This window comes from Microcaecilia unicolor, chromosome 4 (assembly GCF_901765095.1).
Source record: "Microcaecilia unicolor chromosome 4, aMicUni1.1, whole genome shotgun sequence".
NCBI classification, from domain to species: Eukaryota; Metazoa; Chordata; class Amphibia; order Gymnophiona; family Siphonopidae; genus Microcaecilia; species Microcaecilia unicolor.
Window position 1 is genome coordinate 247,700,866 of NC_044034.1, and position 20,482 is coordinate 247,721,347.

The 20,482-nt window shown below is 43.1% G+C and overlaps 1 protein-coding gene across 1 annotated transcript in view; it reads right to left on the minus strand.

Moving 5' to 3' along the window:
* UBE3A (ubiquitin protein ligase E3A) overlaps nt 1–20,482 on the minus strand; it is a 201,939-nt gene that overhangs the window by 38,650 nt on the left and 142,807 nt on the right. Inside the window, 1 exon segment of the mRNA XM_030201384.1 lies at nt 5,666–5,830. Within this exon segment, the coding sequence (XP_030057244.1) occupies nt 5,666–5,830 (165 nt within the window).

Genomic DNA, 20,482 nt, shown 5'->3' on the forward strand with positions numbered 1-20,482 from the left:
AAGCCTGAATTGGCAGTGATGGCCCAGTTCCGCAAAATATAGAAACCTCTGATGCAGCAGCAATATGGGTATATGCAAGTATGCCTCCTTGAGATCGAGGGTGGTGAGAAATTCTCCTGCTCGAACAGAGGCTATTACTCCTCTTAGTGTTTCTATGCTAAAGCGAGATACTCAGAGGCAGAGGTTTAGACCTTTGAGATCTAAGACCAGATCAAAGGTGCCTTCCTTCTTTGGGACAATGAAGCAGATGTAGTATCTGCCTTGTCCCTGTTCAGCCTCGAAAACTGGAATAGCAGCCTGGACTGCCAGCAAGTAATCTATGGTGGCCTGAACCTTGACCGCCCAGGTTCCCTTTCGACAAGGAGATCGTAAGAAGAGAGGAGCGACCAGATGGGAGAACTTCAACTTCTAACTTTCTGTTAAGACGTCCTAGTGTTAGGCACGCCCAAGTCCCAACTTCACTACGCCTCCGATACACCCCCTTGAACTTTGGCTGTCCCTGCGACGGAAAGCGATTATGCCGATTTGGACGACCCTGTGAGAAGGATGCCCATCTTCCGATTTATGTCGAAAGACGGGTGTCCTTCTCTCGAAAATGAGTCCAACTGTGAACCAGCCCTGCTGGTGAGCTTGAAGTCTCCAGCATATTCAGATGCTGTGCCAAACCTGAAGATATGCCGATGCCAATTGTTTCCTCTGTGTCCAGCGGGATTCAGTTAAAGGTGACCTCGTTTTTCTTTTAAACACAACAGGATAATGCAGTACATGCTTTAAATCTGTGAATGTACTGTGGAAACCTATGTGACCTCTGACAAAGGTTTTTCTGAAACGTGGCTAGATTGGATCCTGTTTCCATTAAAGTTGACATTTGGATAGACTCTTGCTGAATTTGTCCTTCCTTGGATCGCTGCTGCTGTTTGGTTGTCTGTTCTACTTTGTTTGTTTCTGCTTCACTACCATGGAACAGGAAGTAACATAAGAATTACTTTGCAGATGACAGAATTATTCAAAGTTATTAAATCACAAATGGACTGGGAACCTGGAAAGACAGGACCTATGTCTCTCAATTTAATGTGGACCAGTGTAAAAGTGATGCATACAATTTACCTGATGATTTTTTTTTTTTTTTAAGGAAACTGGTTTCCTTTCATATGCTCTCTGTAATTGTTCTATATAATGTCACTTGATGTTTGCACTTTGCTTTAATATGTTTTCATGCTTAGAATTTTAGATGGGTGATTTAAATAAACATACAAATAGGGGAAAATAATCCTAGTTATAGAAACATAAGATGCTAGATTCAATATAGTGTCTCATTACTCAGGAAATGAATTTTGAAACTACTGTGGACAATATGTTCAAATCCTCAACTCAGTGTATAGTAACGATAATGCTACAATGGCTCCTGTTATGAAGAAAGTTTATAAGGTTAGGGCTCTTCAGCCAGGAGAAGAAAGGGTAAGAATAATATGCTAAGAACAGGCAGTGAAATGTTAAATTAGAAAGGCAAATAAAACTGGCAAAAAATGGAAGATTTCTTTTACCCTTGTATTGATAGGTAAATGTGGTGGCAGTAAAGGTAAACAAGGAACAGATATTTACTCTGCGAAACTTGTTAAAACTGAGTGACATTCCATGAAACAGGTAGCATATTTAAAATAAACTGGAGGACTTTTTTTTTTTTAAACACATCAATCAAACCCTGGAACTTTCTGCTAAAGGATAAGAGCAAGGTAACATAGTAGATAATGGCAAATGTTTATGTTTATTAAAATTTTTGGACTGTGTCACAACTGTCAAGATAGTGAGGCCTTGGACCAAAACCGGAGCTTTGGCAGACAAATCACCAGGGCTGGCAAAGGCAGGAGTCAGAACAGACTGGACAAGGATAAACTCAACAAGGCAGGACAGAGGCAACTAAACGCAATGGACAAAACAAGGACCAGATCCAGACGAGGCAAGGACAAGAAGGCAAAAGGGCCAGAACTGGAACCCAGGCAGGACAAGGCAAGACTCGAAACTTGATTAAAACGGGGACTGGGACCCAGGAAATGAAAGACAAGGCAAAACACGGAAGCAGATTAAAACTGGGTCCAGAAAAGTGCAAGACAAGGAGAAGGCAAGGACTGGATCCAGACAGGACTAGACTGGGAGAGACGAGACAAAGCACAACTAGACAATAAACAAGGCAGGAACAGGATTCTGAAAGGGGCTTGGCTGGAACAGGATTCTGAAAGGGACTTGGCTTGGCAGGGAACTGGGACAGAACTAGCTCAAACACAGAGCAGAAGCAGAACCTGGCTCAAACAGACAGCAGGAACAGAACTTGGCAGAAACAGATCTCACAAGAGCCAGGAAGCAAACATAGCAGACAAAGGATTAAGCAGACTAAGGGAAAAGCTGCTTCTAATACACAGGTCAGCAAAGGGGAAGTGCTCAAAAGAGCCAGGTCACAAACACAGCACACAAAGAGCAGGCTACAAGGAAGACAAACAAAGAAGCAATGTGCTTACCAGCACCCACAACTGGGACTAATCTAAAATCATTAAGGGAATGCAAACTGCGGGCATGGACATATAGGGTAGTGAAGGTCACAAGATAGTCTGGTAAGCCCATATGAATAGCTTTAAAGGTCAAGGTGAGAATTTTATACTGAATTCTGAAATTAATTGGGAGCTAATGAAAATGTTGAAATAGAGGGGTGACATGATCCCTCTGACGAGCAGAACAGAGCAAACACACACCAGTGTTTTCGAGTGTTTGTAAACACTTTAGCTCAGAATTAGTCAAGTATAAATGATGTTACAACAGTGTAAATGAGAGCCTGCAAAAGCGTATATAAGACATTAAAGTCCAAGATGTTTCTGACCGATCTAAGCCTACGAAGAGCAGAGAATCCAGATTTTAAGACTGAAGATATCTGAGCTGAGAACTTCAGGTTGGAATCCAGGATTATTCCCAGGTACTTAAACTGACTGGTTTTGCTGGTGCTCCAAAAAGAACTGGAATAGTCGATGGGTTTGGTGCATTGCCCATAAGCCAGCAAGCAGTTGTTTTTTGAGGGTTCAAGACCAAGAAATGATCAGCTAGCCATGTCAAAACTGTCTTGCAATTCAGTGAAATCATGATTAGAGATATATGTGTAATGATCAGAATATCATCGGCATAAAAGTGCTAAGACCAGAAGCCTGAATAACAGGCGCTAAGGGACTGAGATAAATATTGAAAAGAACAGGGGAAAGAACTGAACCCTGGGGCACCACAAAAGACTGTGTGAAAAGGCGCAATTAGCTGTGCGGTCCATCCAGTCTGTCCAATAAGATAAACTCAGCATAATGTATGATGTGATACTTCATATGTCATCAAAGCACAGCTAGGCTTAGAAAGGGTTTAGGCAAGTGCCAGGTAGGAACAGACCATAAAGAATTTCTCACCAGGTAGGCAGGATGGGCTGACCCAGCATGGCACATTTTGGGGCCTGTTTACTACAGTGTGCTAAATTGTTAGCGCACATGTGTGGTAACTTACTGAGCTGGCATTAAAGCATTTATCAGTTCACACACTAACTGCATGCAATTTTAAGGAGTGGATTATGAACAGAAATAGGAGTGGGCTGTATATAGAATCAGCACACAGAAGTGGTGGTAAGTGACCCGGGGCCTGTACGGTAACTGCATGAAACATACTGAGCACATGCCCGACTGTTAATGCACAGCCTTAGCACTTACCATGTGCTAATTTTTTAATCTCAGGAGGTACAGAAAATATGCTGAAAATGCACTCCCTTTTAATGTACACACCAGCATATATCATCATAGTCTTCGTAAGCAAAATCTGATGTTCAGTGGCGTAGGAAGGGGGGGGGGGGCAGTGGGGCGGTCCGGGGGGTGTCGGCTCTGCTGGTTCCCTGTTCCCTCTGCCCCGGAACAGTTCCGGGGTAGAGAGAGCAGAGAACCAGCGGACCCGACGCAGCTCCCAGCGACGTGCACTCGGGGCGGGTCAGCGTTCCCGCCCGCCCCCACCTTTCGTATGGCAGTTAAGAATGCGCTCCGGGGGGGGGGGGGGGGGGGGGTGCAGCGGCAACCCGCCCCAGGTGTCAGCCGCCCTCGCTACGGCACTGCTGATGTTGTAATTCTATATATCGCCAAACAACTGGACCTTTCTTTGAATTAACCCTTATAAATTTCCATTTCTCATCTTAAATGCAATGGAATGCTATTCCAATCCATTCAGTAAAGGAGTGACTGACTACGGATTTCAAGCTTTAAAACTCTACAAGTTCTGTCACCTCTTTAGTTTATGATAAGAGAATATGATTTAATGAAAATGAAGTTCTATTAATTTAGGGTTTTCAGATCTTTACTGCAGGCAGTACTTCAGCATCTTTGATAATTATGATAGTTTAGCAACAGGTGTCAAACTGCAAAACCAAAAAAACTTTCCTATATTTATCAACAGTCTGCATTAAACACAGATGACAATTTTTGACAATGTGTATGCCAGAATCAATATTCAGGAGAAATAAAAGATATGAATACAAAAGGAGAAGTATGAATTAGCCCATACTGGGACTAGGTGGTAGGGGGATAGTGAAGTATGATAAACCTAAAAATTCTTATCCCTAAATAACTCATGGTCATCCTTTAACAGCATACACTAACACAATTAATGTGATATTTGCTACAGGGCCCATGGCATAAAATAGGCCCTATGGCAAATAATGGTATCTTGTAATTGTGATTTTGCATGCATTGATTCTCTGTCTCTCTCTCTCTCTCTCATATCTATATCAATTCTCTTACATGATCCACTACCTATGGGAAGGAGGAGGGGATTTGGGATTTAGTTCATGCCTTTTCAGTAGTAACTCAAGATGAAATACATTCAGGTACTGCACGTATTTCCCTGTCCCTGGAGGACTTACAGTCAGTTTCTGGTGACTGGAATTGAATATCCGGGGCTTTTTTTTGACTACTAATATTCAAAGCTGGCCAGTTAAATTTATAGCGGCCAAAGATAGGCCTGCTATTTATGCGGTCTGATATGGCTGCTTAACTTAGCCAGCGAAGCGCTGAATATTTATGGCCATCTGGCTATATTGCACAATATAGCTAGTTAGCCGCTATGCGCTGATCGCCAATATTCAGCGAGAGATAGCCGGCTATCTCTGCTGAATATTCATAGATAGCTGGTTAAGTGCTATTTGACTGGCTAGGAGCCATTACTGGCCAGTTACAAAGTGCTGAATATTGTCTGGATATTCTTTAAAAGAACATAAGCAGATATTACTCAGTTACTGCAAATTTAAATGAAGACAATTTATTTTAACAATGTTTATCTTACCAATCTTAATCATACAAACCACAGAAGACTCGGTATGAGCTAAAGAATATTTTCATCTGTGCAAGAAATTTAAGTTGGGCACAATACAAATATTGAGGTATTTCAAAATACTGTGAGCCCACTAAAAAGGCATTTTTAATCAACTGAGTTTCACTGATACATCACAATTAACATTTAGCATATTTCTTTTAGTAGCCAGATATGACAACAAACTGGAAATACCCTGCATCCACCAATACGCTCATGAAATTACAAAATGTTTTAGAAAATTAAATTTTATGAAAGTACCAAAACTGGAGAAATAAGTGCTACTTAGCATTACCTTTCTATTATCATTTGTGATGGGGATTTTATCTCCATTTTCCTTTAGATCATACATCATAGGATTGCCAAATAAATCTGTATGAGATATTTGGAAAGTCATCATCATATCATCTTCCACACTACCTTCATATTCAAGCAGCTCTTTTAAACTCTGGAATAAAACCTAACAAAACAGAAGGTCCACTTAAATAAGCAATTATATATTATATTACATCACATCTCTAAGCTCAGTAAGTGCCTGCTAATTATTCTATCAGACACAAACTTTTATTTTTAAATAATTTTAGCTTTACTGACAGCACTTGTCAACAATACATTGATAGAGAAGCATCTTGTACTTCCTAATCATAACATATGCTGGATCCTTGTAATTTTGCTGTATTCTGCAAATTTATTAGGTTTTATTATGACTGGCATTACTTGTAAGAGACTATCTAGCCATGTCCAAATATAAAACTGTCCAGAGAAAACTGATTTAGAAAATAGCAGATCAATACAAAATATATATAACAGCTTAAAATGATCGAACTAAAATACAAAGCAATTAGGATTTCATCATCAAGACCAATTACTAATTCCATATATGCCACACTGCTTTCAGTTTAAGGGATAAGGAGAAATTAGACCTTACCTGATAATTTTATTTCCATTAGTCCTTCCCATTATTCCAGAACCTGTGGAATAGCTGTGTTCATCAACCAGCAGCTGGAGATAGAGAACTGAAAACTGATCTGAGACATCTCTCTTGGCATCAAGTCCAACTCCTCAGTATTTATGTAGACAAGCAGTAAGAATAAACTCAGAACTCACTACCCTAACACTAACCAGAAGAGCAAACATGTGTGGACCGCTCATCTCTGGACAACTTGTACAGAACAAGAGATATGCATGAAGCACTATGCACGGTGGCAGTCATTACATGACTTATTACTTCACACCGACAATGCATCTCAGAAACCTTGGGAATAGTGGGATGGACTAATGCAAAGAAAATCATCAGGTAAGACATAATTTCTCCTTCTATTACATAGCTTTTCACTATTCCAGAGCCTGTGGGATGTTTAAAAGCAATCACTAGAGTGGGTGGGATCCTAGTGCAGCTGACCTGCGAACCAAAGACCCAAAACTGGCTTCTGAGTGCACCACGACGTCCATCCTGTAGTGCTTGGCAAAGGTATGCAGTGTTGACCACATCACCACCTGGCAAATATCCAGAGACCGTAAGGTAGTCTCCACTTTAGGATGTCACTGTACGCCTTGTAAAATGAGCCCGCAAGGCCTGAGGAGCCTGCTTCCCCGCAAGCAAATAAGCTCACAATAGTCTCCTTCAGCCATCTAGCAATTGTGTGCTTGGAAGCCATGAGGCCAAGCGTCTCTTTACAAAAAACACAAACTGTCTGTCCAATTAGTGAAACTCATTCATGACTTTCAGATATCCAATGAGGACTCTACTCACAATGAGAAGCTCCACAGATTGTTTGAGATGAAATGCCGATACCACTTTTGGAAGAATGAAAAGAACTGTGAACAGGGAGACCCGTCTCTGAAAAGCAAAGAGCTTGAAGCTACAAAACCCTATTTGCCGACGCAACAACCACCAAGAACACAGTCTTTAATGTAAGAGCTTTCAAAGAGGCCTTCCGGAGTAACATAGTAGATGATGGCAGATAAAGACCTGTACAGTACTTCCAGTCTGCCCAACAAGATAAACTCATTACATATGGTATGATGTGATACAATATATGTATTCATGATCTTGATTTATCCTTGCCATTTTTAGGGCACAGACTGTAGGTTTCTGCCTGGCACTAGCCTTGTTCTAAAATTTCTGAAGTTGTTGTCAAAGCCCCTGAAAAACTCCACCCAACCCATCCAAATCTATTCATCCTCGGTCAGGGCACAGACCGTAGAAGTCTGCCCTGTACTGTCTTTCCTACCTAATCTCTGCTAAGCTTCTTTGGATCTTTTTCTTCTAAACAGGATTCCTTTGTGTTTGTCCCACGCATTTTTGTTACCGTTTGTATCTGCACCACCTCCCGCGGGAGGGCATTCCAGGCACCTACCACCCTCTTGATGAAAAAATACTTCCTGACATTATTCCTGAATTGATCCCCTTTCAACCTCATGTCCTCTAGTTCTACTACCTTCCCGTCTCTGGAAAATGTTTCTTTATGGATATTTGAATGTCTGTATCATATCACCTGTTTCTCCTTTCCTCTAGGGTACACACATGTTTAGGTCAGCAAGTATCTCCATGTACGTCTTGCTACATAAACCCCATACTTTTTTCGTCGCTTTTCTTTGACTAACTTCAAGCCTTTCTACATCTTTAGCAAGATAAAGCCTCCAAAACTGAACACAATACTCCAACGACTTGTGCATCACCTCCTTTCTTCTGCTGGTTATACCCCTTCTCAATGAAGCATTGCATCCTTCTGGCCGTGGCCACCGCCTTGTTGCACTGTTTCGTCACCTTGAGATCCTTGGACACCATCATCCCAAGGTTCCTCTACTGTCCTATCTGGTACATCTCTTTTGGATTGATGAACCCCAAGTGCACCACTCTGCACTTCTTGGCATTTTACCTGCCAGACCCTTGACCATTCTTCCAACTTTTGGGGATCACTTTTCATGGTTTCTACTCCCTCCAGGGTATCCACTCTATTGGCTATATTTGTGTCATCCGCAAAAGGGCAAACTCTTCCTTCTAAACCTTCAGCAATGTCTCTCACAAATATATTAAACAGATCGGCCCCAGCACCGACCCCTGAGGAACTCCACTACTCACCTTCCTTTCCTCTGAGTGGATTCTATTTACCATCACCCTCTGTCGCCTGTCGTTCAACCAGTTTCCAATCCAGTTCAACACTTTGGGTCCCAAGTTCAGCCCTTTCAGCTTATTCACGAGTCTTCTGTGAGAGACCATATCAAAGGCTTTGCTGGAATCCAAGTAGATTACTTCTAGCACAAGTCCTTTATCCAATTCTTTGGTCACCCAGTCAAAGAAGTCAGATTTGTTTGGCAGGATTTTCTTCTGGTAAAGCCATGTTGCCTCGGATCCTGTAATACGTTGGCTTCTAGAAAGTCAATTATCCTTTCCATCAGCAGCGACTCCATTATTTTTCCTACCACCAACGTGAGGCTTACTGGCCTGTAGTTTCCAACTTCTTCCCTGTCTCTGCTTTTCTGAAGAGGGACCACATTAGCTCGTCTCCAATCCCGTCAAACCTCTTCTGTCTCTAAAGATTGTGGGAAGCTTTAGGGGAACTCAGACCCTGATGTTTATATGCTCAGAGCACTCCTCTGAATAAAAAAAAACAAGGGTTACCTGTAAGACTCATTTATCCCCCCCCCCCATAACTATTCTGTGTGCTGCATTCAGCCGTTGCTCACAGGCTGCAGGGTGAAATTGTGAAATCATGTATAACCTAAAATATATACAGCTCCCACACTTCCTTTATCAGACTGGGTTCAAACATGTTTTCGTACCAAAGTGTGACAAGTTGGGCAATCATGAGAGGGGAAATTGGGAAGTGGGACTTTGCAACAGAGTGCAGGTGGTATTAGGAGGGGTTAGAAGTCTGTTTGAGACCAGCAAGAGGGAAAAACAGGATGTGAAAGGAAACTGTGTATTCATGTATTTCTGCTGATATGGCTTATGTAAGGGTTGTGACCCCAGGAATAACATTATACAGTTTATTGATTCTATTATATGTTTTTAAGAGATAACAGACAAAAGGTATATTTGTTAAGGTGGAGTTTTTCTTATATTATTCTGTTTAAACTTATACTTTGTATGATTATTACTACATAACATTTTCTTCTCTCTCTATATATATATATATAGTTCACCACAAAGGTCAGATGGTGGGTGAAGATAGCATGACTTTGTGACTCAGGGAGGCATAACTGCTATTATAGGAATTAGGGTATGAACTAGCAAATGATATAAGTCAGATGTGGATGGAATAGGAAGGTAGATGATTGGTTAGTGGGATGTGCTAAGATAGTGATTTATTTCCTGCTTATTGTATACATGTACTAAATCAAACTGTATAAAAATGAGAGAAATCTATGTAGGGGGAGGGCCTTCTTGTTCCCAGGGCAGCAAACTGGCTTGGAGACAAGGGGGTCTCTCTAATTATTTCTTTTCTGTATTTCAGACTTGCAATAGACTCTGCTTGAGCCACTATTTACTTGTTTACAGAATAAATTTTCTTTTTCTTTCACTTCTGAGTAATATTTGTCTTACTAGTGTAAGAAACAAAAAGAACCCAGGGACGTGAGTGCTCCAGCTACAGTCAATTGGGGTAAACTCACGGGGGGTGATTATCTAATGTGTGATAATCTAAGCAGACCCCCCCCCCCCCACAAGATCTATTAAATATATCCTTAAGAGGTCCCACCAGAACTTCTCTGAGCTCCCTCAGTATCCTGGAAAGTATCCCATCTGGCCCTATAGCTTTGTCCACTTTCAGATTCTCAAGCTGTTTGTAAATGCTTTCTTCCGTGAACGACGCAATATCCAGTGGCTCAAAAGGAGGCTTCTGAAGACCCTGAAGGACTAAATTAATATTCCACTCTGGACAAGGCATACGAAAGGGAGGTTGAAAATTGGCCCGTGCCCTGCAAAAATCAAACAATATCTGAATAAGCTGCAAGAGATGTCTTCTGTAGTCGACCCCTGAAACAGGCCAAGGCTGCAACCTGAACTTTTAGAGAACCCAACAATAATCCTTTCTGAAGACCTGCCTGGAGAAATGCTAGGATGTGCTGATCTGAGCAGAGAAGTGAAATTTTTTAGGGTCAACTTATCCCTCCCAATATGGCGGTTCACCCACCAATACATAGGAAGAAATAAATCACCCAAGGCTGCATCAGCTAGGAGTTTAATTAGATACCTTAGTTCTTATCAAGTATTTGTATAATTAGCAGATCAGTGATATCTCACTGGGAGAACAGAACATTGCTACACAAAATTACCTCTATATCTGAGACTCCAAAGAATATATAAGCAATCAAATACTTTTATTATTTTCCAAGTATATGTACAATCAATTGCCTATGGGAGTACAGTACCACAGCTACACATAGGTGTTCTCTGTGTTTGAGTTTATAATGTTTCATTTTAGGGTCTTTTTCACCCTCACCCCAAATTATCAGCTAAAGCCAATTTGCAGATATAAAAGACTCAAGGCTACTTATGAGAAAGCAATAGGATTACCTGCCAATGCAGATACAACTGATTGGTTTCTCATGAGAGCGAGCAGCCCTGCTTGCACAAAGGTATTGGGTGGCAGAGCCGGTGGCGGGAGGCGGGGATAGTGCTGGGCAGACTTATACGGTCTGTATCAGAGCCGGTGGTGGGAGGCGGGGCAGACTTACACGGTCTGTGCCCTGAAAAGGACAGGTACAAATCAAGGTAAGGTATACACAAAAAGTAGCACATATGAGTTTATCTTGTTGGGCAGACTGGATGGACCATGCAGGTATTTTTCTGCCGTCATTTACTATGTTACTATGCTGTGACTGTCTCTCTCCCTTTGAAGTAGGAAGAACAATAACATGTCCATTTAGGATACAAGTAATCTGACATATTCACACCTTATTGGATATATGTTAATGTCGTAGTTAAGACCATATATGGTAACATTTACTGTACGTGCTTTTTTTTTTTTTTTTAGCACTGCTCGGAAGGCTTGGTCATCTTCTTGCAAGACCACTCAGTTTTACATTTTTGGCCATATCTTCCTGGGTGTAACTGACTCTGCCCTGTTGGTAGACCGCCCTGTTGGTAGACCGCACCTGTTATTAAGGTTTTTGCACCCTAGCCCCTTCCTCATTTTGCTGCATGGTTGTGTCCCAATAGCTCAGGAGTTTTACTGGAACTCCAGAGTTCAAATCAGAGTTACCGGCCTGTAAGCTTTTCTGTCATTTTTAAATCCTGAACCAAAAAGTCAGGCTTTGAACCAAGGCTCTCAGTTATGAGGATAATATTCAGAAGAGAGATAGTCTGCGCTCAGAACACCAGCCCTCGGATGTCCTCCACACCCTCGCAAACGCCATGGATGTAGAGTGTTTCCGAGCCTGAAGAAATGTCCAAATCACAATAACCTTTTTGTCTCAACAGAGCCCTTTCAAAGGCCAAGCTCTAAGACCAAAGAGGCATGGATCCTCCATGAGCACCGGAACTTGCTTCAGTAGGTTGTGTACCTGCAGAAGACAGAAAGGACCCCCATCCAGCAGTTGAATCCGGTCTCAGAGTACAATGGCCTCTGTGGCCAATCTAGGACTACAAGAATTATTTGACCCCGGTGCAATGCGATCCTTTTCAACACGCAGCCTACCACGGGCCAAGAAGGGAAGACGTACAGTAGATGTGTCTCTGGCCAGGGCTGCAGTAGGGCATCTATCCCCATCAAGCCTGGTTCTTTCCAACAGATGAAGAACTTGCATATTTTGGCAATCATTTTCATCACCATCAAAGTCCAGATGCGGAGACCCCCATTGGTCCACTATCAGCTGAAACCCCTGGCTGCATTCTTCCAGGTCCAGGAGTGTCTGCAGAGAAAGTCCACCTCTACATTCAAGGGCTCTGTGATGCAAGCTACTGACAAGCAGAGATTTTCTTTGCCCAAGTCATGAGGAAGGCTGCCCCCACCACCATCAGACTACTGTGAGTACTGCCTTGCTGGTTAATATAAGCCACCACTGTCGAATTGTCGAAGAAAATTCAGACTGGAGCCCCTGCCAGAAAGGAAGCGAAGTCGACAAGACTGCTGTTCTAAGTGCCCTGTGCCAGATGGAACTTGTAATTAGCTCCCGAACCCGACTTAATGGCATCTGTTGTCACCATCTCCCACTGTATTATTGGAAAGGAAGCTCCAACGCTCAAATTCCTGGGTGATAACCACCAATGCATACTCCATCTGGCAACCAGTATCCAAGGAAAATGAAGGTTGTACTTCTGTGACACTGGAGATCTGAAGCTGAGAAAAGATTCCTGTAACGGTCGCATATGAGTCCTTGGCCATGGCACCACTTCCATGTGCCTTGACTGAAAAGACAAATCTGCTGAACCAGCTTTAACCTCCTGTGCTCTGTGAGGAAGATCCTTTCCTATGGTGTGTCAAATAAAATGCCTAGATACTCCAGTGTCTGCGATGGCGTTAGACTGCTTTTCCCGAAATTGATCACCCAAACCAGTGACTGCAGAAGATGAACAACTTTGTCGCCGCCTCGTTGTCCAAATAGGATGCATGAAAGAACCATGATTCCATGGCACTGAAGGAAGGATGCTACCACCACCATAACTTTGGTAAATATTCTTGGAGCTGTGGTGAGACCGAAGGGTAAAGCCTTGAACTGGAAGTAACGGCCCAGCAATGCAAAATGGAGAAACATCTGATGCGGTGGCCATATAGGTATATGCAAGTACTCATCCTTGAGATTGAGGGCAGTGAGAAATTCTTCCGCTTCAACCAAGGCTATGACTGTTCTTAGTGTCTCTATGCAAAAGCGGGACACTCAGAGGCAGCAGTTTAAACCTTTGAAATCGAAGACTGAATAAAAGGTGTCTTCCCTCTTTGGGAATATGAAGTAGGCGGTCTCTCTGCCTTGTTCCTGTTCGGCCTGGGGAATTGGAACAATGGCCTGGAATACCAGCAAGGAATCTACAGTGACCTGAACTTTGACAGCCTTGGTTCCCTTTCGACAAGGAGGCTGCAAGAAGAAAGGAGCGAACAGGCAGGAGAACTCCAACTTGTAATCTTCTGTAAGAATATCCTGAACACATTGGTCTGACATGATTTTGGCCCACTCCTCCTAAATCTCCTGAGCACATCCACCGGAGAAAGAGAAGAATGGACCAAACTCGCATCATTACGAAGCCGTGGAGGCACTGGGCACTCTAGCTGAGGAGGACTTGTCAGCATTAAAAGAAGATTGGCGTGCCTGAAAGAGGGACTTCTGATTGTTGACCAGGCCTGTACTGTCTGCTGTCTCCAGATTGAGTGCCCACTGAAGACGGACATCCAGAGACTTTCAGCTTATCTACAAGCAACTGCTGTGGCTTAGTTTCCCCCAGTTCTTTCACCAAGTTACTTAGATCTTCTCCAAATAGCTACTTGCCCCAAAAGGGTAGTTTAACTAGATGTGACTTTAAAGCTGCATCCACTGCCTAATGCCGCAACCAGAGTTGCCGACGTGCCATGATAGCCAAAGACATACTGTGGGCCATAACATATCAAAAATAGCATCCACCAAGTAGTCCAACCATGCTTTCAGCTAGGCGTTACGGCGTCCATCTTGTGTTGCCGACTGCTGATGCCACTTAAGGAATGCTCTTCCCGTGCATGAATGGCAAACTGTCACATGAACGCCCAAAGAGGCCACTTCAAAGGCTTGTTTCAGCGAGCCTTCTAGCTTCCTATCCTGTAGGTCCTTTGGAGCAATGCCCCCTGTCACTAGCAAGGTGGTCTTCTTAAGTCACCACCGTAACCAGGAAATCCACCCTGGGAAGCTGCAATTTATCTTTATCCTCCACAACTTATGGGTAGAGGCGAGCCATGGCTCTTCCCACTCAGCCTGAGTCCAGTGAGACTCATTCTGCTGTAATAGGGTCCTGAATGTCTGGATGCATCGGGAAGGCCTTTAAAGGACCTCTAAGCCCCCTCGTGATCGACAAAAATGGAACTCCTGATGCCATGGTAGAAGGCTCCTCCATGGAAAGCATCACCAGTGCTTCAGAAATAAGAGTACCAAGTTCCTCTATGAAACAACCCCAGTACTTTCGGATCACCCCCCCTCCTCTTAATGGCTCCTCTGAATATACAGAGGCCACATCAGGTAAGGAGGGAGAAGCAGAGATAGGCTCTTCTACCTACTCCTGAAAGTCTACACATCACCTCTTAGGGACTAGAGGGGAAGTGGGGTGCGAAACAGAAGCACCCTGCAGCAACTCTGCCTGGTGTAAGAGCAATATAAACTGAATGCTCTGTCGGGCCCTGAGGCTGTAAAATGGTGGCAGTGCTCCACACGTGATCAGAGAGGCTGCTCCTCACTGCCAGTTGGCCCCGACAAAACAGCATCTGTTCCCATACTCTCCTACATTAAACTGTGCACTGGCCCTGCTGGAGAGCCTTTAGATCCTTGCTTATTCGGATGCTGCACCAAATCTGAAGACGCACTGTCGCTGACCGTTTCTTCACGTCCCGTGGGAATCCAGGCTTGCACACACTGCAACACCACAGTGCTGCTGGTGGGATTCACAGTGGGAACATCGCTTAACTTTTGTCTTCCCGAGAGTCGCTGTTCACAACGACTGTCACATGTGCAGAACATCGTGTGCGAAGCGGTGAGCCAAGATCCCTCCCCTGCACCAAGTAGAACTTGCAGTCCTCCAAGCGGCTGAGTCAAACTTTAGTTGGAGTTCCCACTGCTCCCCTCTAAGTTCACAGTCTCCACAAGTCTTAAGGCTCAGGACTGATACTTGTCCCACAGTCTCCATTAAGCCTCCATTTTTGGTTTTTGTTTTTAAGTTTGTCATGCTGGAAAAGGAGAGCTCCATAGTTCATTAGAAACAAAGGAGAGGAGAGGTGAAGGGAGGGAAGAAGTAAATTCTCAGGGCACCAGAGATAGGGATGTGAAAACCTTCAGATATGACTCTGCAGACTCAAGCCACCCACAAAGCTCAACTGGGGACCAGCTGACCAACTAAGAACTCAACCAGAGGATGAAAAGTGTGTCCACTGACCTGCTGGAGATAGAAAATACTGAGCAGCTGGACTGGATACCAAGAGAGATGTGTCTCAGTTCAGTTCTCTATCTCTATCTGCTGGACACAACTATCCCACAGTTCCTAGAATAGTGAGAAGTGTTTTGTTCTGGGGAACTGACTATATTTATAGGACAAATGTGCACACAAGCTGGAATCAAAATTTGAAAGTGCATCACCTCTTTGAGCAAAGCTTCACTGGCTCCCCATCAAAGAAAGAATAAATTTTAAGATCAACACAATGACCCACAAGATCATCCACAGCGAATCCCCTGGCTACATGAATGAATTGATCGACCTCTCTGCTAGAAACAGATCTATTTCTTCCCGAACTTATCTTAACCTACACCTTCCCGATTGTAGAGGAATTAAATACAAGACCTACTACGCATCCAGTTTCTCCTTTTTGGGCAGCCAGCTTTGGAACGCTATACCCAGACCAATCCGATTAATAAACGACTTCTTGCCCTTTAGTAAAATGCTGAAAGCTCATCTCTTTAAGCAAGCCTACCCAAATGCCTCAACCTAATCTCGCCAACTTCCACCCCCAATTCTGATCTGACTTAAATACCAACCTCCCATCCTTCTCTTTCCATCTCTCCTTAATTTTATCCCTCCTTACCCTTTCTCCCAAATTACACTATCCTATCTACCCTCTTTTATCCTAGTCATATATTATCTAGCTCAACTTATCATACACCACTAAGCCAACTTTACATTGTTTTCTACTGTTTTATTAAAATTCTATTAACTTTGTATTTCAAATTACTATGTAAGCCGCATTGAGCCTGCATTATGTGGGAAAACGTGGGGTACAAATATAATAATAATCACCACTGATGTCTCACAGAGAACAAATATGGACATTCAGAAGAAAAATCTTCCAAGTTGCCTCTCCTGTCTATGCACACTGTGTTTATGTTTATTGAAACATTTGATTTCCCGCTATTTAAGCATATAGGCCATAGCAGCTTACAATAAAATAATTATAAAATTTGAAAAAGAATGCATATATGAGAGGTATAGACCAGTCACACCGAGAGAAAGATAAAGACCAACAATCCATTATGCTTAACAATGAACTGCCACATCGTATTAGGATTTGCCTGAATTTTAATAGTCAGTAATTATACAACATATAGAAGTTTAATGAGTGCTCCTTCTGAAAGAAAGTGAAATGACTTGTCATTGTGAATAGCAGCTCGAGAGAGTCACAACACTGGATTACATGGCCATATTTTAGAAAATGTTTCAAGGTTTTTCCATAACATATTTCTTTTTTTTTTTTTTTTTTTTTTTTTAATTATTTTATTTATTGGTATAAATCATTATTTCACAACAAAATCATGATTATGCAATAGGCATTTAACAACAAAGAAAAATAAAACAAGGGTATGGAGTCCAGGTGTGCGGATGTTATAATGCCGTTGTATCGCTCCATGGTGCGACCGCACCTGGAGTATTGTGTTCAGTACTGGTCTCCGTATCTCAAAAAAGATATAGTAGAATTGGAAAAGGTACAGCGAAGGGCGACGAAAATGATAGTGGGGATGGGACGACTTTCCTATGAAGAGAGGCTGAGAAGGCTAGGGCTTTTCAGCTTGGAGAAGAGACGGCTGAGGGGAGATATGATAGAAGTGTATAAAATAATGAGTGGAATGGATCGGGTGGATGTGAAGCGACTGTTCACGCTATCCAAAAATACTAGGACTAGAGGGCATGAGTTGAAGCTACAGTGTGGTAAATTTAAAACAAATCGGAGAAAATTTTTCTTCACCCAACGTGTAATTAGACTCTGGAATTCGTTGCCGGAGAACGTGGTACGGGCGGTTAGCTTGACGGAGTTTAAAAAGGGGTTAGATAGATTCCTAAAGGACAAGTCCATAGACCGCTATTAAATGGAAAAATTCCGCATTTTTAGGTATAACTTGTCTGGAATGTTTTTACGTTTGGGGAGCGTGCCAGGTGCCCTTGTCCTGGATTGGCCACTGTCGGTGACAGGATGCTGGGCTAGATGGACCTTTGGTCTTTCCCAGTATGGCACTACTTATGTACTTATGTACATTTAAAGCCTTTCGTCCACAAATAAAGAAACATTTGGTTCCAAGAATCAAGAAATATAAAAAAAGTAAGTAAAGAAAATCCCTACCAGTTGCTACCCCGGGATTACTGATCCCAGCCTGCATTTTATGGGGGGCACACCACATTTATATCTACTCTAGCATCTAGAAATTCTTTTAACTGTTTAGGATCAACAAATTGAAACTGTTTGCCCTCAAGCATAAAGTTACATATACAGTGGGGGAAATAAGTATTTGATCCCTTGCTGATTTTGTAAGTTTGCCCACTGACAAAGACATGAGCAGCCCATAATTGAAGGGTAGGTTATTGGTAACAGTGAGAGATAGCACATCACAAATTAAATCCGGAAAATCACATTGTGGAAAAGTATATGAATTTATTTGCATTCTGCAGAGGGAAATAAGTATTTGATCCCCCACCAACCAGTAAGAGATCTGGCCCCTACAGACCAGGTAGATGCTCCAAATCAACTCGTTACCTGCATGACAGACAGCTGTCGGCAATGGTCACCTGTATGAAAGACACCTGTCCACAGACTCAGTGAATCAGTCAGACTCTAACCTCTACAAAATGGCCAAGAGCAAGGAGCTGTCTAAGGATGTCAGGGACAAGATCATACACCTGCACAAGGCTGGAATGGGCTACAAAACCATCAGTAAGACGCTGGGCGAGAAGGAGACAACTGTTGGTGCCATAGTAAGAAAATGGAAGAAGTACAAAATGACTGTCAATCGACAAAGATCTGGGGCTCCACGCAAAATCTCACCTCGTGGGGTATCCTTGATCATGAGGAAGGTTAGAAATCAGCCTACAACTACAAGGGGGGAACTTGTCAATGATCTCAAGGCAGCTGGGACCACTGTCACCACGAAAACCATTGGTAACACATTACGACATAACGGATTGCAATCCTGCAGTGCCCGCAAGGTCCCCCTGCTCCGGAAGGCACATGTGACGGCCCGTCTGAAGTTTGCCAGTGAACACCTGGATGATGCCGAGAGTGATTGGGAGAAGGTGCTGTGGTCAGATGAGACAAAAATTGAGCTCTTTGGCATGAACTCAACTCGCCGTGTTTGGAGGAAGAGAAATGCTGCCTATGACCCAAAGAACACCGTCCCCACTGTCAAGCATGGAGGTGGAAATGTTATGTTTTGGGGGTGTTTCTCTGCTAAGGGCACAGGACTACTTCACCGCATCAATGGGAGAATGGATGGGGCCATGTACCGTACAATTCTGAGTGACAACCTCCTTCCCTCCGCCAGGGCCTTAAAAATGGGTCGTGGCTGGGTCTTCCAGCACGACAATGACCCAAAACATACAGCCAAGGCAACAAAGGAGTGGCTCAGGAAGAAGCACATTAGGGTCATGGAGTGGCCTAGCCAGTCACCAGACCTTAATCCCATTGAAAACTTATGGAGGGAGCTGAAGCTGCGAGTTGCCAAGCGACAGCCCAGAACTCTTAATGATTTAGAGATGATCTGCAAAGAGGAGTGGACCAAAATTCCTCCTGACATGTGTGCAAACCTCATCATCAACTACAGAAGACGTCTGACCGCTGTGCTTGCCAACAAGGGTTTTGCCACCAAGTATTAGGTCTTGTTTGCCAGAGGGATTAAATACTTATTTCCCTCTGCAGAATGCAAATAAATTCATATACTTTCCACAATGTGATTTTCCGGATTTAATTTGTGATATGCTATCTCTCACTGTTACCAATAACCTACCCTTCAATTATGGGCTGCTCATGTCTTTGTCAGTGGGCAAACTTACAAAATCAGCAAGGGATCAAATACTTATTTCCCCCACTGTACAAGGAAATCGTAATACAAAGTTTATTCCCAATGCCAACGCTCTAGGACGCTGTTCCAAAAAGGCCTTGCGCCTAGCTTGAGTGGGCCTTGAGAGGTCAGGAAAAACACGAACCTTTGAACCCATAAACAAGTTATCTAAATGTCTTAAGGAAAGTCTTAATATTGCATTGCGGTCAGGTTCCAAGACAAAAGTAACAAGCATAGTAGTCCTCTGGGTAATAATCTCTAGTGAACTCTCGAGGAATGAAGTTAAATTCATTCCATCTCCCCCCTGTGGGCTCCAGATGTAATAGGCCCGTGTTATGGGAGGCAATGAATCTTTATCCATTCCAAGTATGTCCACCATATATTTCTTAATCATTTCAACAGATGAAATCAAAGGAGACCTAGGAAAATTTAGGAACCTAAGATTAAGTCTCTGAATCTGATTCTCCAAGTATTCTGTTCGTTTATGAAGAAAAACATTGTCCTTAACCAAAGCAGTTTCCAAAGTTTCCATTTCTTGTAATTTAATATTCAAATTTTCCACTTTCAGGGCCTGCTGCGCTGATACCTGTGCTTGGAGTAACGCAGCTTCAGAAATAATTTTTATATTATCAGTATTTGCTTTCAATGTAGGTTGCATGGAGATTTGAATGTTATGTACCATATCCCATAGTGACTCTAATGTCACAATTGCTGGTCTAGTCACGCCAGAAATTCCAGGAGGGGATTGAATTTGAGCACCAACTTCAGATAATTTAGAAACAATTTCCAAAGGAAGTACCTGTGAAGCTGATTGAAAAAGTGTTTCTTTCAGTTGGGGGTCATTTTTTATCGCCGCAGTCCTTCCCTCGAGCGGGTTAGGTTGAACACTTTCATTCTCCTTCCCTGCTTGGGCTATCGGCGATTCCCTTCCGGGTTGAGGCGGGGCAATTCGCTCTACAGGGCTCAGAGAAGCCCCGTTAGCGCTCTCAATCGACACCGATGCGTCGAGAGCAGCAGAAGGGGTCGAAGTTCCCCGAGGTCCCGGATGCTGCGTTGGAAATTGCAGAGTCGTCTGCCGCAGCGCCAAGGGCGTCCCAGGAGCCGAGGAATGCTCCCTAACTTTCCCCCTCCGTTTCCCCATCGATGAGGACACAGGAGAAGCGAAAACAGCAGAAAAACT